Source organism: Diabrotica virgifera, chromosome 10, assembly GCF_917563875.1.
Source record: "Diabrotica virgifera virgifera chromosome 10, PGI_DIABVI_V3a".
Lineage (NCBI taxonomy): Eukaryota > Metazoa > Arthropoda > Insecta > Coleoptera > Chrysomelidae > Diabrotica > Diabrotica virgifera.
This window is the reverse complement of record NC_065452.1, coordinates 135,957,767-135,982,496: the sequence shown is the minus strand read 5'-3', so window position 1 is coordinate 135,982,496 and position 24,730 is coordinate 135,957,767. Positions and strand designations below refer to the sequence as shown.

The 24,730-nt window shown below is 30.9% G+C and overlaps 2 protein-coding genes across 2 annotated transcripts in view; one reads left to right on the top strand and one right to left on the bottom strand.

The window, feature by feature from the left end:
• The window catches only part of LOC126893332 (toll-like receptor 13), a 36,518-nt gene extending 14,376 nt beyond the window's left edge, over positions 1-22,142 (top strand). Inside the window, exons 2-3 of the mRNA XM_050663386.1 lie at positions 2,449-2,598; positions 17,891-22,142. Of these exons, the coding sequence (XP_050519343.1) occupies positions 2,449-2,598; positions 17,891-19,843 (2,103 nt within the window). The 3' untranslated portion in view covers positions 19,844-22,142. The remainder of the gene's footprint in view (positions 1-2,448; positions 2,599-17,890) is intronic.
• LOC114335086 (congested-like trachea protein) overlaps positions 1-23,842 on the bottom strand; it is a 60,013-nt gene extending 36,171 nt beyond the window's left edge. Inside the window, exons 1-2 of the mRNA XM_028285244.2 lie at positions 23,645-23,842; positions 22,194-22,626 (exon numbers count right to left, since the gene is read on the bottom strand). Coding sequence (XP_028141045.2) covers positions 22,194-22,626; positions 23,645-23,737 — 526 coding nt within the window. The 5' untranslated portion in view covers positions 23,738-23,842. The remainder of the gene's footprint in view (positions 1-22,193; positions 22,627-23,644) is intronic.
• Positions 23,843-24,730: the final 888 nt, after the last annotated feature.

The window sequence follows — 24,730 nt, the reverse complement described above, 5'->3', positions numbered from 1 at the left end:
TTATGTTTTGTGAACATTTTGTTTTTTGAATGTCCCTGATATCTTTAGAAACAAAAAAATAGACGGTTTTGTAATTTAACATGCGTTTTAACCGAAACAAAAGTTTGAGACACCTTGTAGGGAGGAAAAGACACAAAGACGATTATAGAGTATACCTTGATGTTATGTTGAAGTCTCATATTTTGTGAATATTTTATTTTTAAAATTTTTTTGATGTCTTTAATAACAAATAAACTAGACGGTATTACTCTTTAATATGTGTTTTAACTGACGACACATGCGTCACATATTAAAGAGTAATACCGTCTAGTTTCTTTCTTATTAAAGATATCAGAGAAATTAAAAAAATAAAATATTCACAAAATATGAGACTACAACATAATACCGAGGTATACTCACCTTTTTGCCTTTTCTCCCTATAAGGTGTCTCAAACTTTTGTTTCAGTTAAAACATAATAATATGTCAAATTACAAAACCATTTATTTTTTTGTCTCTACAGATATCAGGAACATTCAAAAAACAAAATGTTCACAAAGTATAAGACTACAATACGATTCTGATGTATACTCACATTTGTACCTCGTTCTCCCTACAAGGAGTCTCAAACTCAACATAAGAAAAACATTTCTTCTCTTCCACCCGGTATAAGTACAAAAAATAAGTTTGAGTAAACCTTTGCACAAATGTGTAAATACTAAAGAAAAAACTTAAAAAAAAATAGCGCAATCCGTTAATCTGTTCGCGAAATAATCAACTATTAAATCAGCATAATTTTCTATATCCCTAACTTTTGACGAGCAGTTTACTTTCTCATATTTAGATTCTTCTCATAATCCCTGTTCTTACAATATGGTTTGACAGTACCACAACAGTACTATACAGGGTATTTAATGAGTTATGTCCATTTTTATTTAGAAAGCGGTATAAAATAAACACATTGTATATAAAAAAGTAAGAAATAAATAAGTATTCATTTTACATAATCAAGTAAACAATATGTTATAGTTTTCAAATTAAGTAAGAGAAATGATTGGCAAATATTCGTATACAGGGTGACCGACAAAATAAAATTACGACTTTCTAATATTTTTTAAATTAATGTACAACCTTACATTTTATTTTTTTCATTGCATTCATGATACTCTTTCACATTTATGAAGCATTTCCTATACCTAAACACATTATTTTCTGAGATATTTTTAGTTTTCTTCAAATTTCGGGAATACGATCAATTTTTTTAAGTAGAAATAAGTTAGTCTGGTGTAATAATATAACAAAATTATTCTTATTAAAAAAAATAACTAATACAAAACATAATAATATATCAAAACAATATGCCATAAATGTAAGCCAAGAAAAAAGTAAAACCAGAATTCTCAAGAATGACTTTTTCATGTGGGGCTATATTATATGGGGTTATACGTTTAAGAAATATAAGAAAATTTTATTTTGTAGTTCACCCTGTATACGAATATACGTCAATGATTTCTGCTAAACTTAATTTTAAAAATATAACATATTGTTTACCTTATTACATAAAATGAATACTTATTTATTTATTCCTTCTTTATATAGGAGAAATAACTGACAAAAAAGAAATTGCAAATGAGTTTAATACGCATTTGTAATGATCAGATTGACGAAATTGGATAGAAAACAGCATGTACTTGTAGCTCGTTGATCAAAAGGAAGTGTTAAATGTAATAAAATATCTAAAAAACAAAAAATATCATTTTACAGAACATCTTTTGGCGAGGCCCCAAAAATTTTTCGCCTGCGGCGCTTATTCACCATTTGTATAATTACATTCTTTAATTGAACACCCTCCTTAAATTACCACGAGCCACCACTGGTTAATAAAATCATTTTTTTAGTAAAATTGTGGCTTATTTCCAAATAAAAATAATTAATTAGAAACCATCAACAAATTAATGAATGTAACAAACTAACTCCTTACGCTGAGCCCCTGAATGGCGCATTTAATATTTCGGTCGCCGATATACAACACATGGGCTTTCAAGGGCCCTGTACTTTGTGAAGTTACCTACGCAATATATCGTGTGTCTACTGTATGTGGTCTACTCTGACCGTAGTTTATGTTTTTAATGTTTTTGCAGATGTTAAGAAAGACCCAAAGACCCTATTCTCAGTTTCTGTTTTAGCAAAGAATACTAACACACCCACTAGTATTCTTTGGTTTTAGTTAGTTAGTATTGAGACCTTGTATAGAAAATACAAAAATACACCGTTCGATCGTTTATCGTGATTTTAAAATCAAACCTCTGTTTAAAACAGGAAATAAAGAAGTCGTTTGATCTTGGTTATCTGGGTTTTAATTAATATCTAATATATTAACGTGATACAAAATATGTATATGACAGGTTAAATTAACTAACAATGCCAATTTACCATCACCTGAAGATATTTAAATCTATGCATTTTTAAAGATAGCAGCATCATGGAACGAAGACATAAACTGTCCTTCAATATGCACATGCCACTTGGAGCATCTAACGGAAACGGCAATATCCAGATTTATGCAAAAACACAAGGAGAAACCGATCCCTGGAGAAATAGGGACGATGGAAAATAACGATGTAAGTAATTTTTTACTAAATTAATTCAATATTTATTTGTTTCTATTAAAATTGTTATCATTTTTTATTAAATAATGATTGTCAAGTATAGAGATAAAATATTTATAAGTAGTCATTTGTATAGAAGTTCCTCCCTTTTATTATTTTTTTGTCGTATGTCGTTGTGCATTTTAAATTGTTAGTCTTTTTTTAGAAGTTTTTGTAATTTTTTCCGATAATTATTTATTTTCACTTATATCTAGTGTGTGGTCACCTTAACTGGCTTAAATTAAAATTGTAGATCAGAATGGAATGTGCGACTGTTTTCATTTTCAAAAACCTGTTTTGTTTGTGAGCAATACCACAGAATAACTAACCATACAGAAGCGAAACTGACTGTCGTTTCCATTGATTGTGTGGGAACCGAAATATTTGACCTTGAGCCCTAGTTACAGAATGGAACTTGATGTTCTAAGGAATAGACCAATTCAAATGATGTGATATTTTGACAAGTAGTTATTAATTAATTTTGAAATATAAAATTTAACTATAAAATATAAATAAACTATAAAATAAAACATATATAAATATAAAATTTAACTAAAAACAACTGTCACTGTCAGTCTAAAAGTGAGGTTATACCAGTTACATTGACACATGAGCATGAAAATTATGTTACCATTTTGGGCCTGAGTTTCGCTTCTGTATGGTTAGTTATTCTGTGGCAATACGGAATTTAACAGGTTTTTCTTTTGATTTTTATAAGATTCTTGTTTTACTCATTACATACAGGCAACACAGAACGTAAAGGCGTCCACACAGGCGAAAAGTAGATGTCTTTCTTACTATCATTTACATAATATATTTTTTCTATATTTCCTTGCATTATACAGGGTGTTTGGTAAATAATGCGCCATAGCTTAACCTTAGATTCCTGAGCTTAAAATAGAAAATGTAGAGTGGGCAATAGAAAAAATTGAACCTATTAAATGAGCGCTGAAATGCGTATGTGGCGCCCTCTGGGTAATACATAATTTTTGGTGGCGAATTTAGATTTCTCGTCCCAAAAAACCCCGCTTACCAAATTTCGTGTTATTATCCCATGCCTGTTAGGAAATATTCAAGAATAAATAAAATAAAAGTTTAACTTTGACACCCTGTATTTCGAGCCCACTGCTATTCATTATATATATGAATGAAGTAATGGAAAAATGCAGTAGAGAGTCCCGAAAATTAGATTTAGGTTACCACCGATTAAAAAGTATAACTACTCGTATAAGTGAATGTGTATTTGCAGATGACATTGCATTAATAGCAAGTTCAGAGAAATCTTCGCAAAACAACCTAAATTTATGGACGAGAGAACTTGCAAACAAAGGAATGAAAATAAATTTAGTAAAGACCAAAACTCTACTTATATCCAAGACACCGAGAGAAATCCATATAAACCTAGACAGAAATTTAGTAGAACAATAAGTGGAGGATTTTGAATATTTAGGAACTATAATAATAGATGGAAAAGGAAAAATTCAAAAAGAGCTGAACAACAGAATTGCTAAAACATCACGACTATATCACTCCTTGAATTCAGGTTTCATTAGCAAAAGAAAAATTAGCAAGAAGACAAAAGTGTCAGTATATAAGACAATATACCTCCCTACTTTGTTATATGGAAGTGAAACATGGACGCTAACTGAACGGGAGAAGAGCAAGATACAATATTCTGAAATGAAGTATTTAAGAAGAGTAGAAGGAGTTACGCTAATGGACAAAGTAAAATATAAAACGATAAGAAACAACCTAGATGTTGATAGTGCCAACAAAGCAATAGAAAGAACGCAACTAAGATGGTTCGGTCATTTAAATAGGTTAGATCCACATAGGCAAGTCAAGGTAGTTTGGGAAGCAAAGGGAATTGGTACAAGGAGAAGAGGAAGACCGTGTGAACAATGGAACGATGCTGTGGGAAAATCATTACAAAGTAGAAACCTCGCATGGGAGGAAGCCAAGAGAAGGACATCCAACAGAAAACTTTGGAGAGAGATGATTAGGAAGTAAAAGCAGATTTCTCGACACCTCACGGTAGAAGAGAACCGGATTATATATATATATATATATATATATATATATATATATATATATATATATATATATATATATATATATATATATAATATAACTTTGACACCCTGTATTTCAGTTATTATCAACTTTCGTAATAAAGTAAGTTAGCTTAAATCGACCTATTTTAACCTCAGGAATCTAAGATTAAGCTATGGCCATTCTTTACCAAACACCCTGTATAATTAATTATTATTTAGATATTTAGAAACGGTATATAATTGCGTAGATAATAAGTCATTTTTTAACATTGTACATTTCTCTAATGATATTCCTTTGCAGGTGGTAGCTAAAATACCTTTCCTTCTCCATCTATTTTGCTCAGGTTTTCTGATTGGTGGAATTTTACGCCATAGTTGCATTAGGCGATTTGTATCCTCTCTAGGTCTTCTCCTTAGTCTTTCAGTTTCTGACATCCATCTGATGACTTCTTAATCAGTAGGTCGCTTTCCTCCTCTCTAGCCATCTCAGTCTCTGTGCTTTAGTAAATCTAACTATATCTTCTCCCTTTATCAAGTCTTCTATTTCATGGTTCATATTCTTCTTATTTATCTGTTGTCCATTCCAAAGATGCATTCATAATGATTATTGTTAATCTGATTACCTTTGTCGATATATCTTGATCTTTCATTTCATTATAATTTATTTCTTCCAATACAGTCAAAGGCTTGTCTGAAGTCTACGAAGAGGATGTGTAGTTTTATGTTGAGTTCGTGGCATTTCTCGAATCTGTGGTGGATATGACTTTCCTGAATCCTTGCTGGTAGTCCCCAATTTTTTCTCTGTGAATTGACTGAGTTTTTATCTGATGAGAACTGTTTGAATTTTGTATGTTGTACAGCTGGTTCCCAAAAAAACTGATACGACTCTTAGTAAGATTTGATCATTTTGAGCAGTGTATGATTGATATGACATTATATTATATTTATTATGACAGACAAACAATAAAATAAACAAACAAACAGCCATTTTTTGACGTTGAACAGAATAAGTTATCTGACAAATTTTAAGATTTGACAGTGACAGTGACAGCATGTAAATAATAAGTATTTATCCTTCAAAATACACTGCTCAATTTTCTACAAAATACGCTTTAAGAGTCGTATCAGTTTTTTTGGAACCAGGGCCTAGATTCCGTGCACTGTAGATATCTACATGTCGCTTTCTATCCATATTTGAATATCAAAATTTGAATTTTTAGCTTTAATTGAATTATTTTCTAGTTTTGCTAGGTTATACTCTAATTGATAAACTAGAGCAAAACTAGAAAATAATTCAATTAAAGCTAAAAATTCATATATTTTGATATTCAAATATCGATAGAAAGAGACATGTAGATATCTACAGTGCACGGAATCTAGGCCCAGCTGTACATACTCAGTAGAGATATTCCTTTATACAGGGTGTTTCATTAATAATTGTCCATATAGTAACTGGAGAAACCTTAGCGTAAAATACGACGATTTATCCTAAAACACTTAAATAAAATGTGGTTCCTTACTGAGTTACAGGGTGTTTTATCTAAAAATTTAAAAACTATTTTTGCTCAGCATTTTAAAACTATTCGACGTATCGTTTTCATACTTAGCAGGATCTATACGTACTGTGCAAACTACTAAACTTTGTAAAACAGCCGTTTCTGGAGATTACCAGAGTGTGGTATTATAATATCACCCTGTACAAAATATGTTTAAAACTCATTCAAAATCATTAATCCATGTAGTATCTGTTCTTGTATCAATAACCGCAAGTAACATTGAATTGTCATGTTTTGTTATTATTTAAATGTGTATATAAACATTAACTCGGTGGAGAAAGATTATTGTACTGAGTATTTAATTATTGTACTAGGTCGTTACTGTTATATGTAAACACGTTGTTATAGTTAGTCATTGATGGAGTTGAGTGTAAATATAGTGTATCTGAACCAAGAAAGAGAGTTTTAATTAGTTTGGACCTAAAAGGCATTATACATCACACAATTTAATACATGGCTGATCCTGCAGACTAGTGGAGAATCTTCTGTAAGGAACAAAGATGGCGGCACCAGCTTGGAAGTATAGACGGCGAAAACAGACCAGGACAGGAAGAATGCAGAGAACCCAGTGAACAAAGACACAAGTGGAAATAAAATGTAAGTAAGAATGTCTATCTTTATTAAAAATGCTTCCCTCGTTTTTATATTATTATTGAACATTGAATATTTATCTTTGCTGATTTTTGAATAATTTATGAAGTATCGATTTTTTTTTAAGAATATCTATGAATTTTGAAACATGAAGTGATTTTTGAATTGAATATTTTTATAGAAGTTTATTATATCTGCTATTATTGAATTTTTATTGAATTTGAATTTTTATTGAATCTATTTGAAAATCTCTATCCGATTTCGATTTTTAGTACGGTTATTTTTGAATATTTTATGGAATATCGAATTTTTTCCAAAAATTTCTATCGAATTTTGAGATATAAACTTATTTTGAATATTTTTATCTAACTTTTGCATATGCTATTTTTGAATTTTTATCGAATTTTTGTCGAATATGTATACTATTCTTGAATTTTTATTAGCCAGTTATCTTATTACATATTGATATTTATTGAGTATATTTAGTACATTTTCATCGATTTTGTGTTAAATTTTGTATGATATGAACCTGAATTAATAATTTTTGTGTGATAAATGATATATAAATGATTTTTTTTTAATGAATAATGATTAGTGATGACATACGTTGATATAAGAGCTTTACGACAAACATTGCTATAAGCAAGAGATATATTTTTAAACAAACTGGAACATGAAGTAAAAACCACTTCTATGTAAAAGGTATATTTACTAAAAATTTTTAGAATCCCAATGGATTCAATAAAATGAGTTCATCAGAACGTTTTCAAACCTATCGGTCCATCATCAGTGATTTGAATACTTGCAAAATAGCCCCAGAACCAAACAATGGTTGTGATTATAAATAAATCTACATTATGTTGAAATAAATTTAAAATGGCTAAACGCCGATGTTAAAGGATTAAACCTCTGGGAACATGGTGAAACTCTACCCGAGGACCCAATCAACCATCTTCGGTCAACGATGACTACTAAGTGTCACTTAGTAGTCATCGTTGACCGAAGATGGTTGATTGGGTCCTCGGGTAGAGTTTCACCATGTTCCCAGAGGTTTAATCCTTTAACATCGGCGTTTAGCCATTTTAAATTTATTTCAACATAATGTAGATTTATTTATAATCACAACCATTGTTTGGTTCTGGGGCTATTTTGCAAGTATTCAAATCACTGATGATGGACCGATAGGTTTGAAAACGTTCTGATGAACTCATTTTATTGAATCCATTGGGATTCTAAAAATTTTTAGTAAATATACCTTTTACATAGAAGTGGTTTTTACTTCATGTTCCAGTTTGTTTAACTATAAGGTATACAGCCAATCCAGGGAACTACCCCCTTTTTAGTTTAGATATATTTTTAACGAACCGACCTGAAGAGTCGAGATAAAGAATCTGGAGGACTATATAGATAAGAAGAAGAACTAACAATATTATAAGCTAAATATTATGAGGCAACTTGAGACAATAAGAAACCCACTGCTCTTGTCAAATTGGGAAGGTACTTAGTGATTTATAGAAGCTTGGAAGCTTATTAGAGACCCACTCTGTGTTTTGAGAGTACCTATTTTATTCATGATTATTCGTGAATAAACAACGGCCTCAAAGCAAGGGATTGAGGTTGTGAAATTTTTAAAAGAATTTGATCTAGCCAACGATGTTATACCCGCTTCTATTAAGGTAGATTGTCGAGGTTTCGTGGTTAGTATTGAGTATTATGATTGTTATATGGAATATGTAGAAGAATTGGAACTTTTCTCTCGAGTAAAGCCACTTTGATTAGTCGAACGTAGGCATTGAGGGATAAGTAAAGGAAGTGATTATTATGATGTTATATTATGAAATGATATATTGATGATTAAATGACAAATGATTGTTATATGAAGATGAATTATGTACACTGTAGAAGTGTTATTATGTGGAGAAAAATGAAGAAATATAGTTATAGTACCAGACAAGAAGAAGAGAGAGAGAAAAAAAATAATTTTATTAAAATATGTGGGAAAAATGGAACAAGGAAAATAAAATTTGTCAGAAATGTCAAAATAAAGCAGAATTAAGAATAATATCAAATAAGTAGCTAATCATTGAATTATGTCTAAGAATTAAAGTTGTAAATTTTTTTTCTCTAAAGTAATGTAAATTATAAATAACTTATTTTTAAATGTAGATAATGAATTCAGGTTAAATTTTCGCGTAAAATGGAAGTGTTTGAATTAAGGATAGACAATATCTTACAATAAGTGTTAGTAGATAGTAAGCAAAGGGACACAAAAAGTGAAGTTCTTAGATAGATTAAATATTTATTATAGGTACAAGAGAGTTATTAGAAGTTTTTTAGAGACATATTAAAAGTTTTAGAGAGATTACATTTCTATTATAGGTACAATATTCTAAAGTTAGTAAGGTGTATATAAATAAATCAAAATAAGACTGAAATAATAAGATGAAATAGCAAAGTAACGTTAAATTATTTTTTTATACCATAATATATACAATTTAATAGAAGTTTAGGTAATATTTAGCTTAGCTTAGGAAGTATTAAAGTCGAGATTTTATCACAATTAAATTAGTTACGGCTTATAGGCACTAAAAGACTATTTAAAAGTTAGGATCAACTTCATTCACTGTGGACACTGTTTTGATGAAGTGAATTAGTGAACGAAAAAAAAAGGACGAAAAGACACGACGTGAAAGTACGTGAACTAGTAATAGGTTATAAAATACCAGTTTTAGTATAGGGAAAATATGAACTTTTGTGTAAAATAGGAAAAAGAATATACATGTTTAGGGAAAAATCGATTGATCTGAAATGTACCATGTTACAGTTAGTTAGGATAGTTAGGAAATTTAATTTTTGAAAATAGTATTAGGTAATCATAAACACTCTGTGAAAGGGAAAGAGGGATATACACTCAGATATTCTTCTTCTCTTCTTAGGACTTTCTTTTTTTAAAAAAAAAAACGGCGATGATAGACAATCAATCTTATTTTAAAAATATGTAATTTTAACAAAACGGGGAGGTGTGGTATTATAATATCACCCTGTACAAAATATGTTTAAAACTCATTCAAAATCATTAATCCATGTAGTATCTGTTCTTGTATCAATAACCGCAAGTAACATTGAATTGTCATGTTTTGTTATTATTTAAATGTGTATATAAACATTAACTCGGTGGAGAAAGATTATTGTACTGAGTATTTAATTATTGTACTAGGTCGTTACTGTTATATGTAAACACGTTGTTATAGTTAGTCATTGATGGAGTTGAGTGTAAATATAGTGTATCTGAACCAAGAAAGAGAGTTTTAATTAGTTTGGACCTAAAAGGCATTATACATCACACAATTTAATACAAGAGGCGTACGACGGGGAAAAGTGAATGGTTGACCCTTTCCAAATTCTACGCCACTGGCGGAATTGCTATTTTAGTTCAATTTTTGGAATCTCCAATACTTTCTATGAAAATAATATACTCTTCATTCGTAATGATAAAGTCATTAGTTTTCGAGATCTTTGAAGTTAAAAATAAAACCATACGGTTATTTTGATTAATGTATTGTGTCGCTTAATTTTTAATTTCAAATAGGTACTTCGAAAACTAATCATTTTATTGTTACGAATAAAGAGAATATTATTTACATAAAAAGTATTGGAAACATCAAAAAATTACACTAAAATAGCAATTTCCTCAGTGGCGTAGAATCTGGGAAGGGTCAACCAGCCACTATCCCCTGTCGTACGCCTATGGCAGTAGCTAGAAACGTATATTTATCTTAATTTAGTAGGGTGTACAGTACCTACACTTTCTGGCAAGTATGATAAGGATAGATAGATATTTATTTATTTATCATAATAGATAATACACAAAACAGAAACATTGCACTCCACACCTGTACAAATTACATAAGAATTGTCAAGGCAAGGAGCGCTGTATAATTATCATAAAGTATTACAAAAAATTTTTACAAAAATTAAAAACATGAGACTAAACAAATAAAGAAATAAGCATTGTCAAATTAAATTAATCAGAAACATTCAATATATAAACAAAAAAAGAAAAAATAAAATAAAAATAAAAACACTGGAAGTACAACAAACATTGCCAATTGGTTTCTAGGTCTTAGTTTTAATATAATGGACTAATAATCTCTTAAAGATAGTTGCATTATGGCTATTTTTAATGTGATAAGGTATATTATTGAACTGTACAATTCCTTTATGAAACAAGCTTTTCATTGAACTGGACTTGTTGGTTGTTCTAACATAAAAATTTATTGAATTTGCAGCTCTAGTGCTATGCTCATGAACGCTATCGGGACCAACTGACTGTTCAAATACTCAGGCAATAAATGGTTTACCATCTTAAATAAGAATGTCATAGATTGGACATACATAAAATGTTCAACTTTTAACCAATTTAAAGTTTTCAGCATATCTTGAATTCGAGTATATCGATTGCATCTCAATATTACTCGCATAGCCTTATTTTGGAGAATTTGAAGCCTGTCATAATTAGAACATCCTGTATAAATCAATGAACAACAATATAAAAAGTGAGGTAATATTAACGAATTATAAATTGTTAATTTAGTTTGAAATGTCAAAAATGGTGATACTCTTCGAAAAAAACCCTATTTTTTTCCTATCTTTCTGCAAATGTAATCAACATGTTTACTAAAAGTTAGTTCCCTATCCAATATGAATCCCAAATACTTTATTTCCTGAACCATTTCAATTTTTTCATTATTTAATTTAATGTGAACATCCAAACTTAAGAATTTCCCGAAAAGAGTATTATTACCAATAAACATGTATTTGGATTTTAACTCATTGACTTTCAATTTGTTTAACTTAAATCTTTCAGTTAATAAATGCAATTCACGATTCATCGTGTCCACTACATCAACAAAATCTTCCCCATAAAAATATATTAATGTGTCATCAGCAAAAAGATGAATTTTACATTTGCTTAATACGTTTCCCAAATCATTAATGTATAATATGAAAAGTAGAGGTCCAAGTACACTGCCTTGCGGCACACCAATATCATTTAACTTTGGATTTGACATTTCACTATTTAATTTAGTCCTTTGGTACCTATTTGACAGATAATTTTCCAGCCAATTAAAAACTGTCCCGTTAAAACCATATTTCTTTAATTTCAAAAGAAGTATATGACGATCTATTGTTTCAAATGCTCTTTTGAGATCTATAAAAACTGCGCATATACCGACCCCTGTCGTATCTAAAATACTTTTCATATCTGAGACAACTAACTGTAATGCGGTCTCACATGAATGAGAATTTCTAAATCCAGACTGGTAATTATACAGGATATTATTTGAAGTAATAAATTTAATCAGCTGATTGTACACCACAATTTCTAAAACTTTTTCACAAAATGGGAGCATATTTATTGGACGTAATTGATCAAGTTTATTAGTATTAGGAACTTTTGGAACAGGAACTATAGTTGATATTTTAAATTGCATGGGCACCAGGCCCTTCTCTAAACTCATATTAATTAAATTTAATAAAGGATAACCTAACACATGAAATAGATTTTTGATAATATCAAGACCTACTTCATCCGTACTATTTTTTTTATATTGTAATTTGATTATATCATATAGTTGGTTTAGTTGGTTTGGATACGCCAAATAGTTTTAAAGTACTGGGTACAAATAATTTTTAAATTTTAATCATATTATGAATCACATCATCAATTAATCAAAATAACTGTGCCGTTTCATATTTAACTTCAAATATCTCGAAAACTCGACTTTCCTCTATTTGCCTCTCCACCATCTTAAAATTTTTCGGCCACATTGCAAGAAGAAGTGATGATAATCTTGAGAGGCTTATAATTTCGGGAAACGTTGAAGGGCGCAGAAGTAGAGGTACTCGATGGACGGATCAAGTACAGAAAGCCAGTGGAAAAACATTCTCTGAATCCATGAGGGAAGCTCAGGACAGAAGCCGATGGAAAGAGATAGTTGCTCGTATTATAGGGAATCACGACACTCATCAATGAGGAAACGACTGAGGAGGAGGAGGAGGATCTCGAAAACTAATAACTTTATCGTTACCAATGAAGAGTATATTATTTACGTAGAAAGTATTGAGAATATAAAAATGGCACTAAAATAGTAATTCCTCCAGTGGCGTAGAATTTGAGAAGGGTCAACCATTCACCATCGCCTGTCGTACGCCTCTGGTAGTAGCTAGAAACGTTTGTTTATCATAATTTAGTAGGGTGTATAGTAGTCGCCCTTTTTGCTAAGTATGAAAAGGATACGTCGACTAGTTTTAAAATGCTGAGTAAAAATAATTTTTAAATTTTTAGATAAAACACCCTGTAACTCAGTAAGGAACCACATTTTATTTAAGTGTTTTAGGTTAAATCTACCTATTTTGTGCTAAGGTTTCTCCAGTTACTAAACTGCGCGTCATAGAAAACGGGCACCCTAAAAAATGGGTCATTTGATGTCGCGTATCTCCTAAACCTGTTGTCCGATTTAAGTGATTTTTTGAATATGTTATAGCCCTATTCTTTGTCAATATCACTGTATTAATATTTTTGCAAAACAGATAAATTTTGATTATATACCGGGTGTACGAATCAAACTGTGTTTTTTTCTCAAAGTTCGCAACACCCTGTGGCATATTCTAGCATTTATAAAATACTGAAATTAAAACCCAACTATAGCCTCAGGTTTTCTTAACATTCTCTTTTTTGATTAATTCATTTATGATGGATAATACAAAAGTTATGTACTTTAACAACTAGGCATGCTCTTTATCAGTACAGGGTGTTTCTAAAGAAGTACGACAAACTTTAAGGGGTAATTCTGCATGAAAACATAATGACCGGTTGCTTTATAAACATATGTCCGCAAATGCTTCGTTTCCGACATACAGGATGTTGAATTTTTTCTTAAAAACTGACGATTTATTTATTGCCCTAAAACCGGTTGAGATATGCAAATGAAATTTGGTGGGTTTTAAGACGTAATTTTTGAACATTTTTTGATATACAATTAAGAATTTTTTATTCACCATTGGCGTACATACGAATAATATGATCGGTCATATTACCCGTATGCGCTCCAATAGTGAATATAAAATTCTTAGTTGAATGTCAAAAAATGCGCAATAACCATCTCTTAAAACCTACCAAATTTCATTTGCATATCTCAACCGGTTTTAAAGCAATAAATAAATCATCAGTTTGTAAGAAAAAATTTAACATCCCGTATCTCGGAAACGAAGCTTTTGCGGATATATGATTATAAAGCAAACTGTCATTATTTTTAATGCAGGAATACCCCTTAAAGTTTGTCGAACTTATTTAGTCCCTAAAACACTTTAGACTTATAACACCCTGTACTGATGAAGAACATGGCTAGTTGTTAAAGTACATAACTTTTTTATTATCCAACATAAGCGAATGAATCAAAAAACAGAATGTTAAGAAAACCTGAGGCTATAGTTGAATTTTAATTTCAGTATTTTATAAATGCTAGAATAATCCACAGGGTGTTGCGAACTTTGAGAAAAAAACACAGTTTGATTCGTACACCCGGTATACAATGAAAATTTACCTGTTTTTCAAAAATATTATTACAAAGGTATTGACAAAGAATAGGGCTATACTATATTCAAAAAATCATTTAAATCGGACAACAGGTTTATGAGATACGCGACATCAAAAATGACCCATTTTTTAGGGTGCCCGTTTTCTATGACGCGCAGTTTATATGGACAATTATTAATGAAACACCCTGTACACTAAGCATCAAAATTAACGCACCACCTTAAAAATGGGACAATTTTGATGTCTTGTATTTCCTAAACCTGTTGTCCGATTTTAGTGATTTTTTAATATGTTATAGCTTTATTCTTCAAGAATATCGATGTAATAATATTGTTGCTAAACAGATAAGTGTCATTGTATACCGGCTGTAACAATGATAGTGTGTTTTTTCCTCAAAGTTTGGAACATCCTGTGGAATATTCTGGCGTATATACAATATTGAAATTAAAACTCAACTGTAGCCTTAGGATTTCTTAACATTATGCTTTTTGATTCATTCGCTTATGTTGGATAATAAAAAAGTTAGGTACTTTAACAACTAGCAACGTTCTTCATCGATACAGGGTGTTTCTAAATAAGTGCGACAAACTTTAAGGAGTAATTCTGCATGAAAAAATAATGACCGTCTGCTTTATGAACTTATTTATGTCCGCAAATGCTTCGTTTCCGAGATACGCGATGTTGAATTTTTTCTTACAAACTGAGATTTATTTATTGCTCTAAAACCGGTTGAGATATGCAAATGAAATTTGCTAGGTTTTAAGAGCTAGTTATTGCGCATTTTTTGGCATACAATTAAGAATTTTATATTCACCATTGGCGTGCATACGGGTAACATGACCGGGTAATATGACCCGTATGCACGCCAATGGTGAATATAAAATTCTTAATTATATGTCAAAAAATGCGCAATAACTACCTCTTAAAACCTACTAAATTTTATTTGCATATCTCAACCGGTTTTAGAACAATAAATAAATCGTGAGTTTGTAAGAAAAAATTCAACATCCCGTATCTCGGGAAGCATTTGCGGACATATGTTTATAAAGCAAATGATCATTATTTTTTCATGCAGAATTACCCCTTAAAGTTTGTCGCACTTATTTAGAAACACCCTGTATTGATGAATAACATGGCTAGTTGTTAAAGTATGGTTCAAGTGGAAATCGGTGGGACTACGCATTTTATCAATGAAATTAGATATGTCTCAGACACTCCAGAAGCTGCTAAAGATAAAATGTTTTAACATCACATTAATCATTGTAAATTATTCGACGGATAATACAGGGTGTAACGAAAATACAGGTCATAAATTTAATCACATATTCTGGGACCAAAAATAGTTTGATTGAACCTAACTTACCTTAGTACAAATGTGAATATAAAAAAAGTTACAACCCTTTGAAGTTACAAAATGAAAATCGATTTTTTGCCAATATATCGAAAACTATTAAGGATTTTTTATTGAAAATGGACATATGGCATTTTTATGACAGTAGCATCTTAAGAAAAAATTATAGTGAAATTTGGACACCCTATAAAAATTTTATGGGGGTTTAGTTCCTTTAAACCCCCCCAAACTTTTGTGAACGTTCCAAATAAATTGTTATTGTAGTACCATTACTTAAACACAATATTTTTAAAACTTTTTTGGCTCTTAGTACTTTTTCGAAAATTCAGTTTTTATCGAGATATTTTAAATATTTTTCAAATCCACCACATATTTGTATATGGTTAAGTACGATTATGGAGACTTGGTAAAAAATATGAAAATTTATGTATGATTTACATTTTTAAGTATATTTTGAACCGTATTAAAAAAGAAGCCGTATCTCGATAAAAGTTGCCTTCTTGAAAAAATACAAAGAGGCAAAAAAGTTTTAAAAACATTTTGTTTAACTAATGGTATCGCAGTAATAGTTTAATTGGAGCGTACACAAACATTTGGGGGGTTTAAAGGAACAAAACCCATATAAAATTTTTATGTAAACATATTAAAAAAGAAGCCGCAACTCGATAAAAACTGTCTTATTGAAAAAATACTAAGAGCCAAAAAAGTTTTAAAAATATTGAATTTAACTAATGGTACCACAATAATAATTTAATTTGAACGTACAGAAAAGTTTGGGGGGGTTTAAGGGAACAAAACCCCCATAAAATTTTTATGGGGAGCACAAATTTCACTATAATTTTTCTTTAAGATGCTCCTGCCGTAAGAATGCCACATGTCTATTTTCAATAAAAAATCTCTAATAGTTTTCGATATATTCGAAAAAATCGATTTTCATTTTGTAATTTCAAAGGGCTATAACTTTTTTTTTGTGCATATTTGTACTAAGGTAAGTTAGGTTCATTCGAACTATTTTTGGTCCCAGAATATGTGATTTAATTTATGACCTGTATTTTTGTTACACCCTGTGTAGTGTATTATATACATATTATATATTATATTATATATCGAATACAGTGAAAATAATAAGACGAGAACTGAACAATAATGATAATAAAGAATAAATTTAAAGTTTTTTCTACTTTAATGACAAAAAAAGCAAGCTCATTAGCAGAAACCAATTCAAAATTATTTTGCATATCATATTTGAAACATTATTTGGTTGAAAAATCTTATTTCTGTTGGCACAAACATATATTAATTTGTCTGGACTAAATTACAGTTCTGCTTATCTTATGTGGGATATGTTACTATCAACATTCACACAGTGTTGCCAAACTGAATTTTGTTATTTGGGGTGTAAATTTTTTCCACGGATCTCCGAGGGTACAATACCTAACTTTTTTATTTTCACATATAAGCGAATGAATCGAAAAGCAACATGTTAAGAAAGCCTAAGGCTACAGTTGAGTTTTAATTTCAATATTTTATATACGCTAGAATATTCCACAGAGTGTTCCAAACTTTGAGGAAAAAACACAATATCATTTTTACACCCGGTATACAATGACACTTACCTGTATAGCAATAATATTATTACATCGATATTATTGAAGAATAAAGCTATAATATACTAAAAAAATCACTCAAATCGGACAACAGGTTTAGGAAATACGAGACATCAAAAATGTCCCATTTTTAAGGTGGTGCGTTAATTTTGATGCTTAGTGTAGCTGTTACAGTTTGTTACTTCCTCTTTCTTAAATATTGGTAAAATTTTGCCTTCTTTCCCATCCTCAGGCATTTCTTCTACTTTATATTACATTGCAGAATTGCAGATACTTGTTAATAATCCCCCCCCCCCCCACCCGTTTTCAATCAGCTCGTTGGAAATTTCATCTGGACCAGGTGTTAATTTGGTGACCACTATGCTCTTTAACATTACGCTATAAATAATATGTTTATCATTATCCATTAACAATGCTCTATAATAAAGCGTTGTCTAGAGCTTCTCTACAGATGCTCTATATCGCTTATTGGTTCTCGCAAAAGACAATGATCTATATTGTTTTAGGTTTTATCTGAAGATACACTAGATACTGTTGAACTGTTAGAAGAACATGGACCAACAATAATCCGTTCAGCAATCTGCATCCTACAAACCGAAACAAATCCTACAGATCTAATAACAGCTCTTCCCGATAACATCGAAAGTTTAACCATCATCCAAGGGTATGAATCTGGCAACAAAACCATCAAGATAAGCTTTATGAAGAAGTTCACACAGCTGTTGACCCTAGAACTGGTAGGACCTAATCTTCAAAATCGACCTCTTAATAGTTATCTAATTTGCGAAATAGATGCTGAAATTGACAATTTGAAGTACTTAAATTTAGAGAGAGTTTTGATAAGAAATTCTAAAGAGCAAATAATGAAATTTTTAAAACAGGTAAATGAGGAGAATATCACCTTTGAATATCCTCAAAAGTTTGAGCTAAATAATCATGTCATTACGTTAATTAAAAAGACCACAAATGATGAAATAGTGCCTTACGATGTTTTTATAAAAGAGAGGGAAAGTTCAGGGGAAACTCCAATATTTATGGGCTTTAAAAAATTATTGTTATTAAGAATAAACAACTGTGATTTGAATCAAGTTAATTGGGAAATGTTTGATGGCCTTCACGACTTACAGTACCTTTTATTAGAAAAAAATAACTTGAAAGTAATTCCTCCTTTTGCATTCCATGGAACTCCTAATTTAAAAACATTATCACTAGCTCATAATAATCTTTTAGATATACAGATCACAGATTTAGCCGGTCTTCTGCAACTAGAGTATATAGATCTCAGCTACAACAACTTTACCCAACTTTCTGAACTATCATTTCCTCCTTTCCCCAATTTAAAACTTGCCAATTTTGCTAACAATCCCATAAACACCATTTTCTCAAATACATTCGAAGTTATGAACACCACAAACTCGTTAATCATAGGTAGTGAATTAATAGCGCTTACTTTGGTGACAAACTCTCTACTAGGTTTAGAAGAATTGCAAAAGCTTACTTTAAATAACTTACAACTTTCTGTTTTAAAAAGAGACCTCTTCAGTGGAATGCCAAAGCTAAACGAACTTATATTAACTGGGAATATAACAAGAATTGAGTATGACGCATTTTTGGAGATAAAACAAATTAAAACACTGGTATTAAGTAACTGTCAAATCGTTAATATATCTATGGATGGTTTCATGGGTCTGAGTGCTTTACAATACTTAGATTTGTCACAAAATTTGTTGGAAATGGTACCTCCTGGAACTTTCGATCATTTATTAAATATAAAGGAGCTGTATTTAAATGGAAATCGATTCAAACAACTGCCTAGAGACATTTTTTCAAGAATACATCCAAAATTGTTGAGGTTAAACGACAATCCTTGGCACTGTTCTTGTGATATGAGTGAATGGAAACCCATGATAGTAAACAAAGTTAAGCAAGGTACTTTGAAACCGTGTGAGTACAGCAACGATAAAGGAATAACGTGTAGCAAAGACAATATGTTCACTTATAAATATATTTACGAAAATAAAATAGCACCTAAATGCTCACAACCTGAACAGTTTTTAAATTGGAATGTTTTTCATGCAATGAGGCGCATTTTGAAGTGCACTGATTACAGGCCTAAATTAAGAAAACGGTTTAGAAACTCCACAGCCGTGTCTCAAAACTTTACTGATACGATCACTGTTACCCCCACTCCCTTTGTCAACTTAACGAAACTAGAGAAACTTCAGTACAAACTTAAAAAACATAACATTCTTAACCATAAGAGTCCATTGCATATTTCTCAAAAATCTACTGAAATTAATGACAGTAATGATAGCCTCGGAAATGACAGCAGCAATAATGAAATTACCAACTCAAATGAGTCAAATGAAATACACACAAAACCATTAAGAAGGAGGAGAATGAAAAAACGATTCAGAAAACTAAGACAAAAACATAATGATATGAGTAATGACATTTAGCGTTTTATTATTTTAATATATACATGAATTTATCTGATCCTATTTTCTTATTATACATAGTTTATCATGAGCCTGATATATAATATCCTTTTGGATATAACTATTTACACTTGGAACAAGCTACTGTAGTATTTTTGTAACTACTTGCTGATTCCTCTATTCTACAGGTTAAAATTTTCTTAAATACACTTCTTCAAAAAAATTAAGACCAAAACAGTGACTAAAATAAAAGCTCTTGTCTGATTTGAATGATTTTTTAACGAAGCAGTGTATTTTCTAGAAAGCTGGGAGTTTTTTACTTTCTTTGTTTATTATTGGCAACAGAAACGAGCAATTTTTATAGAAACATTTGTTTCTAACTTTTCTAAATAGTTTTAATTTAGAAAATAGCTATTTATAAATTTAGTGTACAGTTTCATGACTTTTGATATGTAATAATACTTTGTTTTCTGCTGTGGGGTCTAGAATTATTTCCGCCTGGCATTTCTTCTGTGAACCCCGCAAAATTTATCAAAGATGATATGACAGTGATTGGAACTGTCTTCCAGAAATTAGAGGAAATAATTCCCTGACAGTGTATCTAAACCAGAAAAACAATCTATCATGACATACTTTAAACTCTTTAGTAGTGTCTTAACCTTTAACTACCCACGCATCAAGTTATAACATAACTACATGCGTGGAGTACTTTATACCCCACAAGAAAATACAGCAGATTTTTTTTAATACACTTAGTTGTATGTTATAAACCTCCAATTGGGATTTATAACTGGAATTATGGAATAACTGGATTCCATGATAAATAAAATTACTAAAAAAAATTTTTTGAAATGTGATTTTTTACAGGAGAAAAATATAATATATATCTGTACCATGGAGGTAAACAGTTGTAACTCAACTTTTTGCCGAAATGGAGTTAATACCATGCTCTTTTTGTCAGATTTTCATAGCATATTGTGGCAAAAAATCGTACATCCAGCGTTATTAGTTGCCTAGATAAGGCGTTTAGAAACAATAGCAACTCCATTAGTCAGTTGAGGTAAACAGTAGTATATCCATAGCAACTCCATAAATACGTGTGTATATAGATAGTATGCTTTCGTATACGGTAGTGGTAAACAATCGTAGCTTCATTTTTATATTAAATGGTATTTTGAGGGTGTTAAAACGGGATGATGAAAAACAAGAGTTCTTTTTTGTTCCAAACATTGTGATTTGGTTTTTGCATTTTTAAATACGGAATATACTATTTTTGTTATCACTTACGATTTTTATTGTGCATATTATTTGTTTAAAGACAAAGAGGTAAAAAGTCGTAAAGGAGGTAAAAGTCCCATTATTATACATAAGGTACATAATTTCTTAACAATACTAATACCCAGTAATAGATTTGCATTTACATATTATAATACACCAATAATGTTGAATTCGACGTAATGGAAATAAATTTTTTTTATAGTTTATTGACTAGTCTGTATGTTTTGCGCTTTCTTGCAAATGTATACATTGTGGATATACGACTGTTTACCTCCACGGTACAGATATATAATCTAATGTTTTTAAAGAAAAATATATTTTGTGCCATAATGACTAAAAAACAATTGAAATATGAACTTATATTAATATAAACGTGGCGTATATTGTCCACCACCAGAAACAACAAATACTAAACTGTAAATTATGATCTTCCTAGAACGCCGATTATAACGAAACTAAAACCAAATTGTAAAGCACATTCCAGTGATAGGTTAGAGAGATAAACAAGGTCAAAAATTAAATTTTTAAATATATTTGCAGTAGAATTCTTATATCTGGAGTACAAAATACGCCAGCGCGTGTAGTTAAAGGTTAATTAAAGTATTTATACAAAATGTACATTAAGTAAAAATGACTAATACAAAAGAATTAGAGAATAATTGGATATACTTAGTGTAGTGCACACTACAGAATAGCATGAAATTTTTTCTTGTTATAAAATCCTACACAAATTTTTATACATAGATCATTATTATTTCGTCAATTTTTGATATTTTTTTTATGTTAGCAGCATCAAATAACTAATACTTTATAATTATTTGTGTTCTTGGCAGGTGTAAATTAATGAACAGCAAAAGAATAGGCTCAAAATTTACCCATATCTATATACAGCAACCTGAAATGGTCAATTTTAAGCCTCTTCTCATGTTATTCGTTTGGTAATGTAACCCATTGTTTTCTTCCTGATGTATTATGATATAATTCAATTAAATCTAGTTTGTAACATTATTTTTATAATAAAAATACTGAAGTAGGTAAAAAATATTTTATTTAAACAAGTACTTTTAAGTTCAATATGGACTAAAGGACTTACCTCTTAGCAATGTTGCTCCAGCTCCTCTGTAGATACTGGACATGCCTCCTTGCTTGTAAAGTTTCTTAACTACATCAACAGGTCCATTATAAACCTTTGGCGCATTTGCCCCTTGTTGAATTTGCAACAAACACTTGATTCTCTCCCCTGGGGCCATAATTAAAGTAGTGAAAATGCCAGAAAAAGCTCCAGCAAGTCCCATTTCTGTATATGTAAGGCGACCACCATCTGATGGACCGAAAACTTTCTTTCCTACACCATAACCCATAAAGGAAATGGCAAAGATAGGAGCTACACCAATCAAGGGAGCACCCATTCCCTTGTATAACCCTCTAACACCTTCGTATCTCACAGTCTTTTGTAGGCAGTCCCATGTTCCTGAATATAAGGGTGATTGTCCAGCTTGGGGTATTGGCATAGTCTGTAACCTCACCTTTAAAAAAGAAGATAAATGAGTTAGATGTTTGGTCATATATGCTCAAAGTAATATACAGTTGAACCGGCTTATTAGAATACTGGTTAAAGGAAAAGAAATTTGATGACCCGAAATGCTTCTAATAGCTACCAATGCACCAATGATTGGTAATCTGTGCCAATTGATCGGTAATCTATAAACAATGATCTGTGCTCCGAATATCTCAAAGTTTTCATAATCACCTAGTTATTTGATATTCAGACTAATTTAAGTTACTGACATAAGGTGCCGATGATCAGTACCACCTCACACAACTAATCATCCAGGGGAAAATTGAAGGAAAACGGGGTACCGGTAGGTGCCAGATTTCATAGCTTAAAAATATCAAAGACTGGACAGTCCTTGACTTAAAATCTTTGTTTATAGCAGCATTGGACAGAGACAGATTTGCTAGTGTAGTCGTTAACCTCCACTAAAGGAGACAACACCGCAAGAAGAAGACATAAGGTGGCCATAAACTAATAAACTTTTAGACTACTAAAGGCTTGTCTATCTTTCATTATATAATAGTGCATAGAAGGACGACTCAGTATAGCCACTAGCTTAGGGACAGGTTTAGTTTGCAGTTGTAACTATCAGAAAGCTGGATTCAACTGTTTGTTGTAATCTGTTGCTTGATCAACAATCTCGAAAGAATATTACAGAAGCATGGATGGCCACAGGCTAGCAAATCATTTGGTATGGACCATATGTCCAAGGTATGATCAAGAAATATGACTCTATATTCCTTGGTATGATCATGAAATATAGCCCTTACATATAAAATGTTATTGTATAATAAATAAGTAATAATTAGTTTGGACTTTGGACTTTAAAGGGGCATATATTATATTATATAAATGAACATAAAAAAGTCTTTAATATCATTGGATCCCTTAGGTTGCAGTTATTAAGGTGAACAACTCCGCACCTATAAACTTTAGAAATGAAAGTAAATAAGAGTGAAAAAAAAAATGGAATTCCAGTTTACACTTACTTTTATTGTATCTAAGGGATGGCCTACTATAACAGTGCATATTCCACCAAAACCCCCGCAAATAAAATACTCTCCAGGTCCCATATCACCCATTTTTGGTCAATGTTTAATAAAATAATTTTAAAACAAGTAAATTATGAAAATATGTACAATTTAAACTATATAAACTGTCACTGTCACCATAGGACAGACCTTGGACAGACATATACTCTGACTGTCAACTCACAGTTATATCCATTGACAGTATGTTTAAATTAATTATAATTTACTACTTTTAAACATGTAATAAATAATATTCATTTTTTAATTAGTTTTGTCGGTTATATCATCTAAAATATTCCTTTATAGTTTAAGCGAGCTGAATAGCCTAAATGATACATGGCCGACAGAATTTGATCCACGGTTGCCAAATTTTCCGACATGACGTCAATTCGGTATTAGGCATATGTATTGCTGGTTCTATAATACGTAGGTCGCTTCAATCTTATAACGTTTTCCAATAAACTTATTTTACTATTACAGTATTGTCAGATTTTGATCTTTTATTAATAATAATTGTACAATTTAGCGACTTAAATCCATCTTAGCAGTTGTGGTAAACGAATGTATAGGTTTCTGAAGTTAATACGGATTTCAAGATCTAGACATTTTTTTAGTAAACTAATTCGTAGTTCTCCTTTATATATATACAGTAGAAAATCAGAGAAGACCAGGCAGGGTCACAGCCGGAAAAGCATGCTTAGATCACACCTACACGATCGAACAACTAATAGAAAAAGGAATGGCCAAGAATAGACCCGTTCATCTGGCTTTTGTAGACCTTCAATTCAAGGTCTATGACTCGATACCACCTTGAACCAAGATATGGGAAGCAATGGAAGACATTCAAGTTTTACGAGTATTAATAAGAGCAGTAAAAGCACTCGACAAGAATAACAGAGTAGCTATCAAAACGGTCAATAGAGCAGAGGCGTGCGGTCCATGGAAGCGGGGGAAGCACCGCTTCCCTATACTTCGATATAAGAAAATATATTATTAATTAATATTTAATTATCAACAAATTTTCCCTAATCTAAGTAATCTATT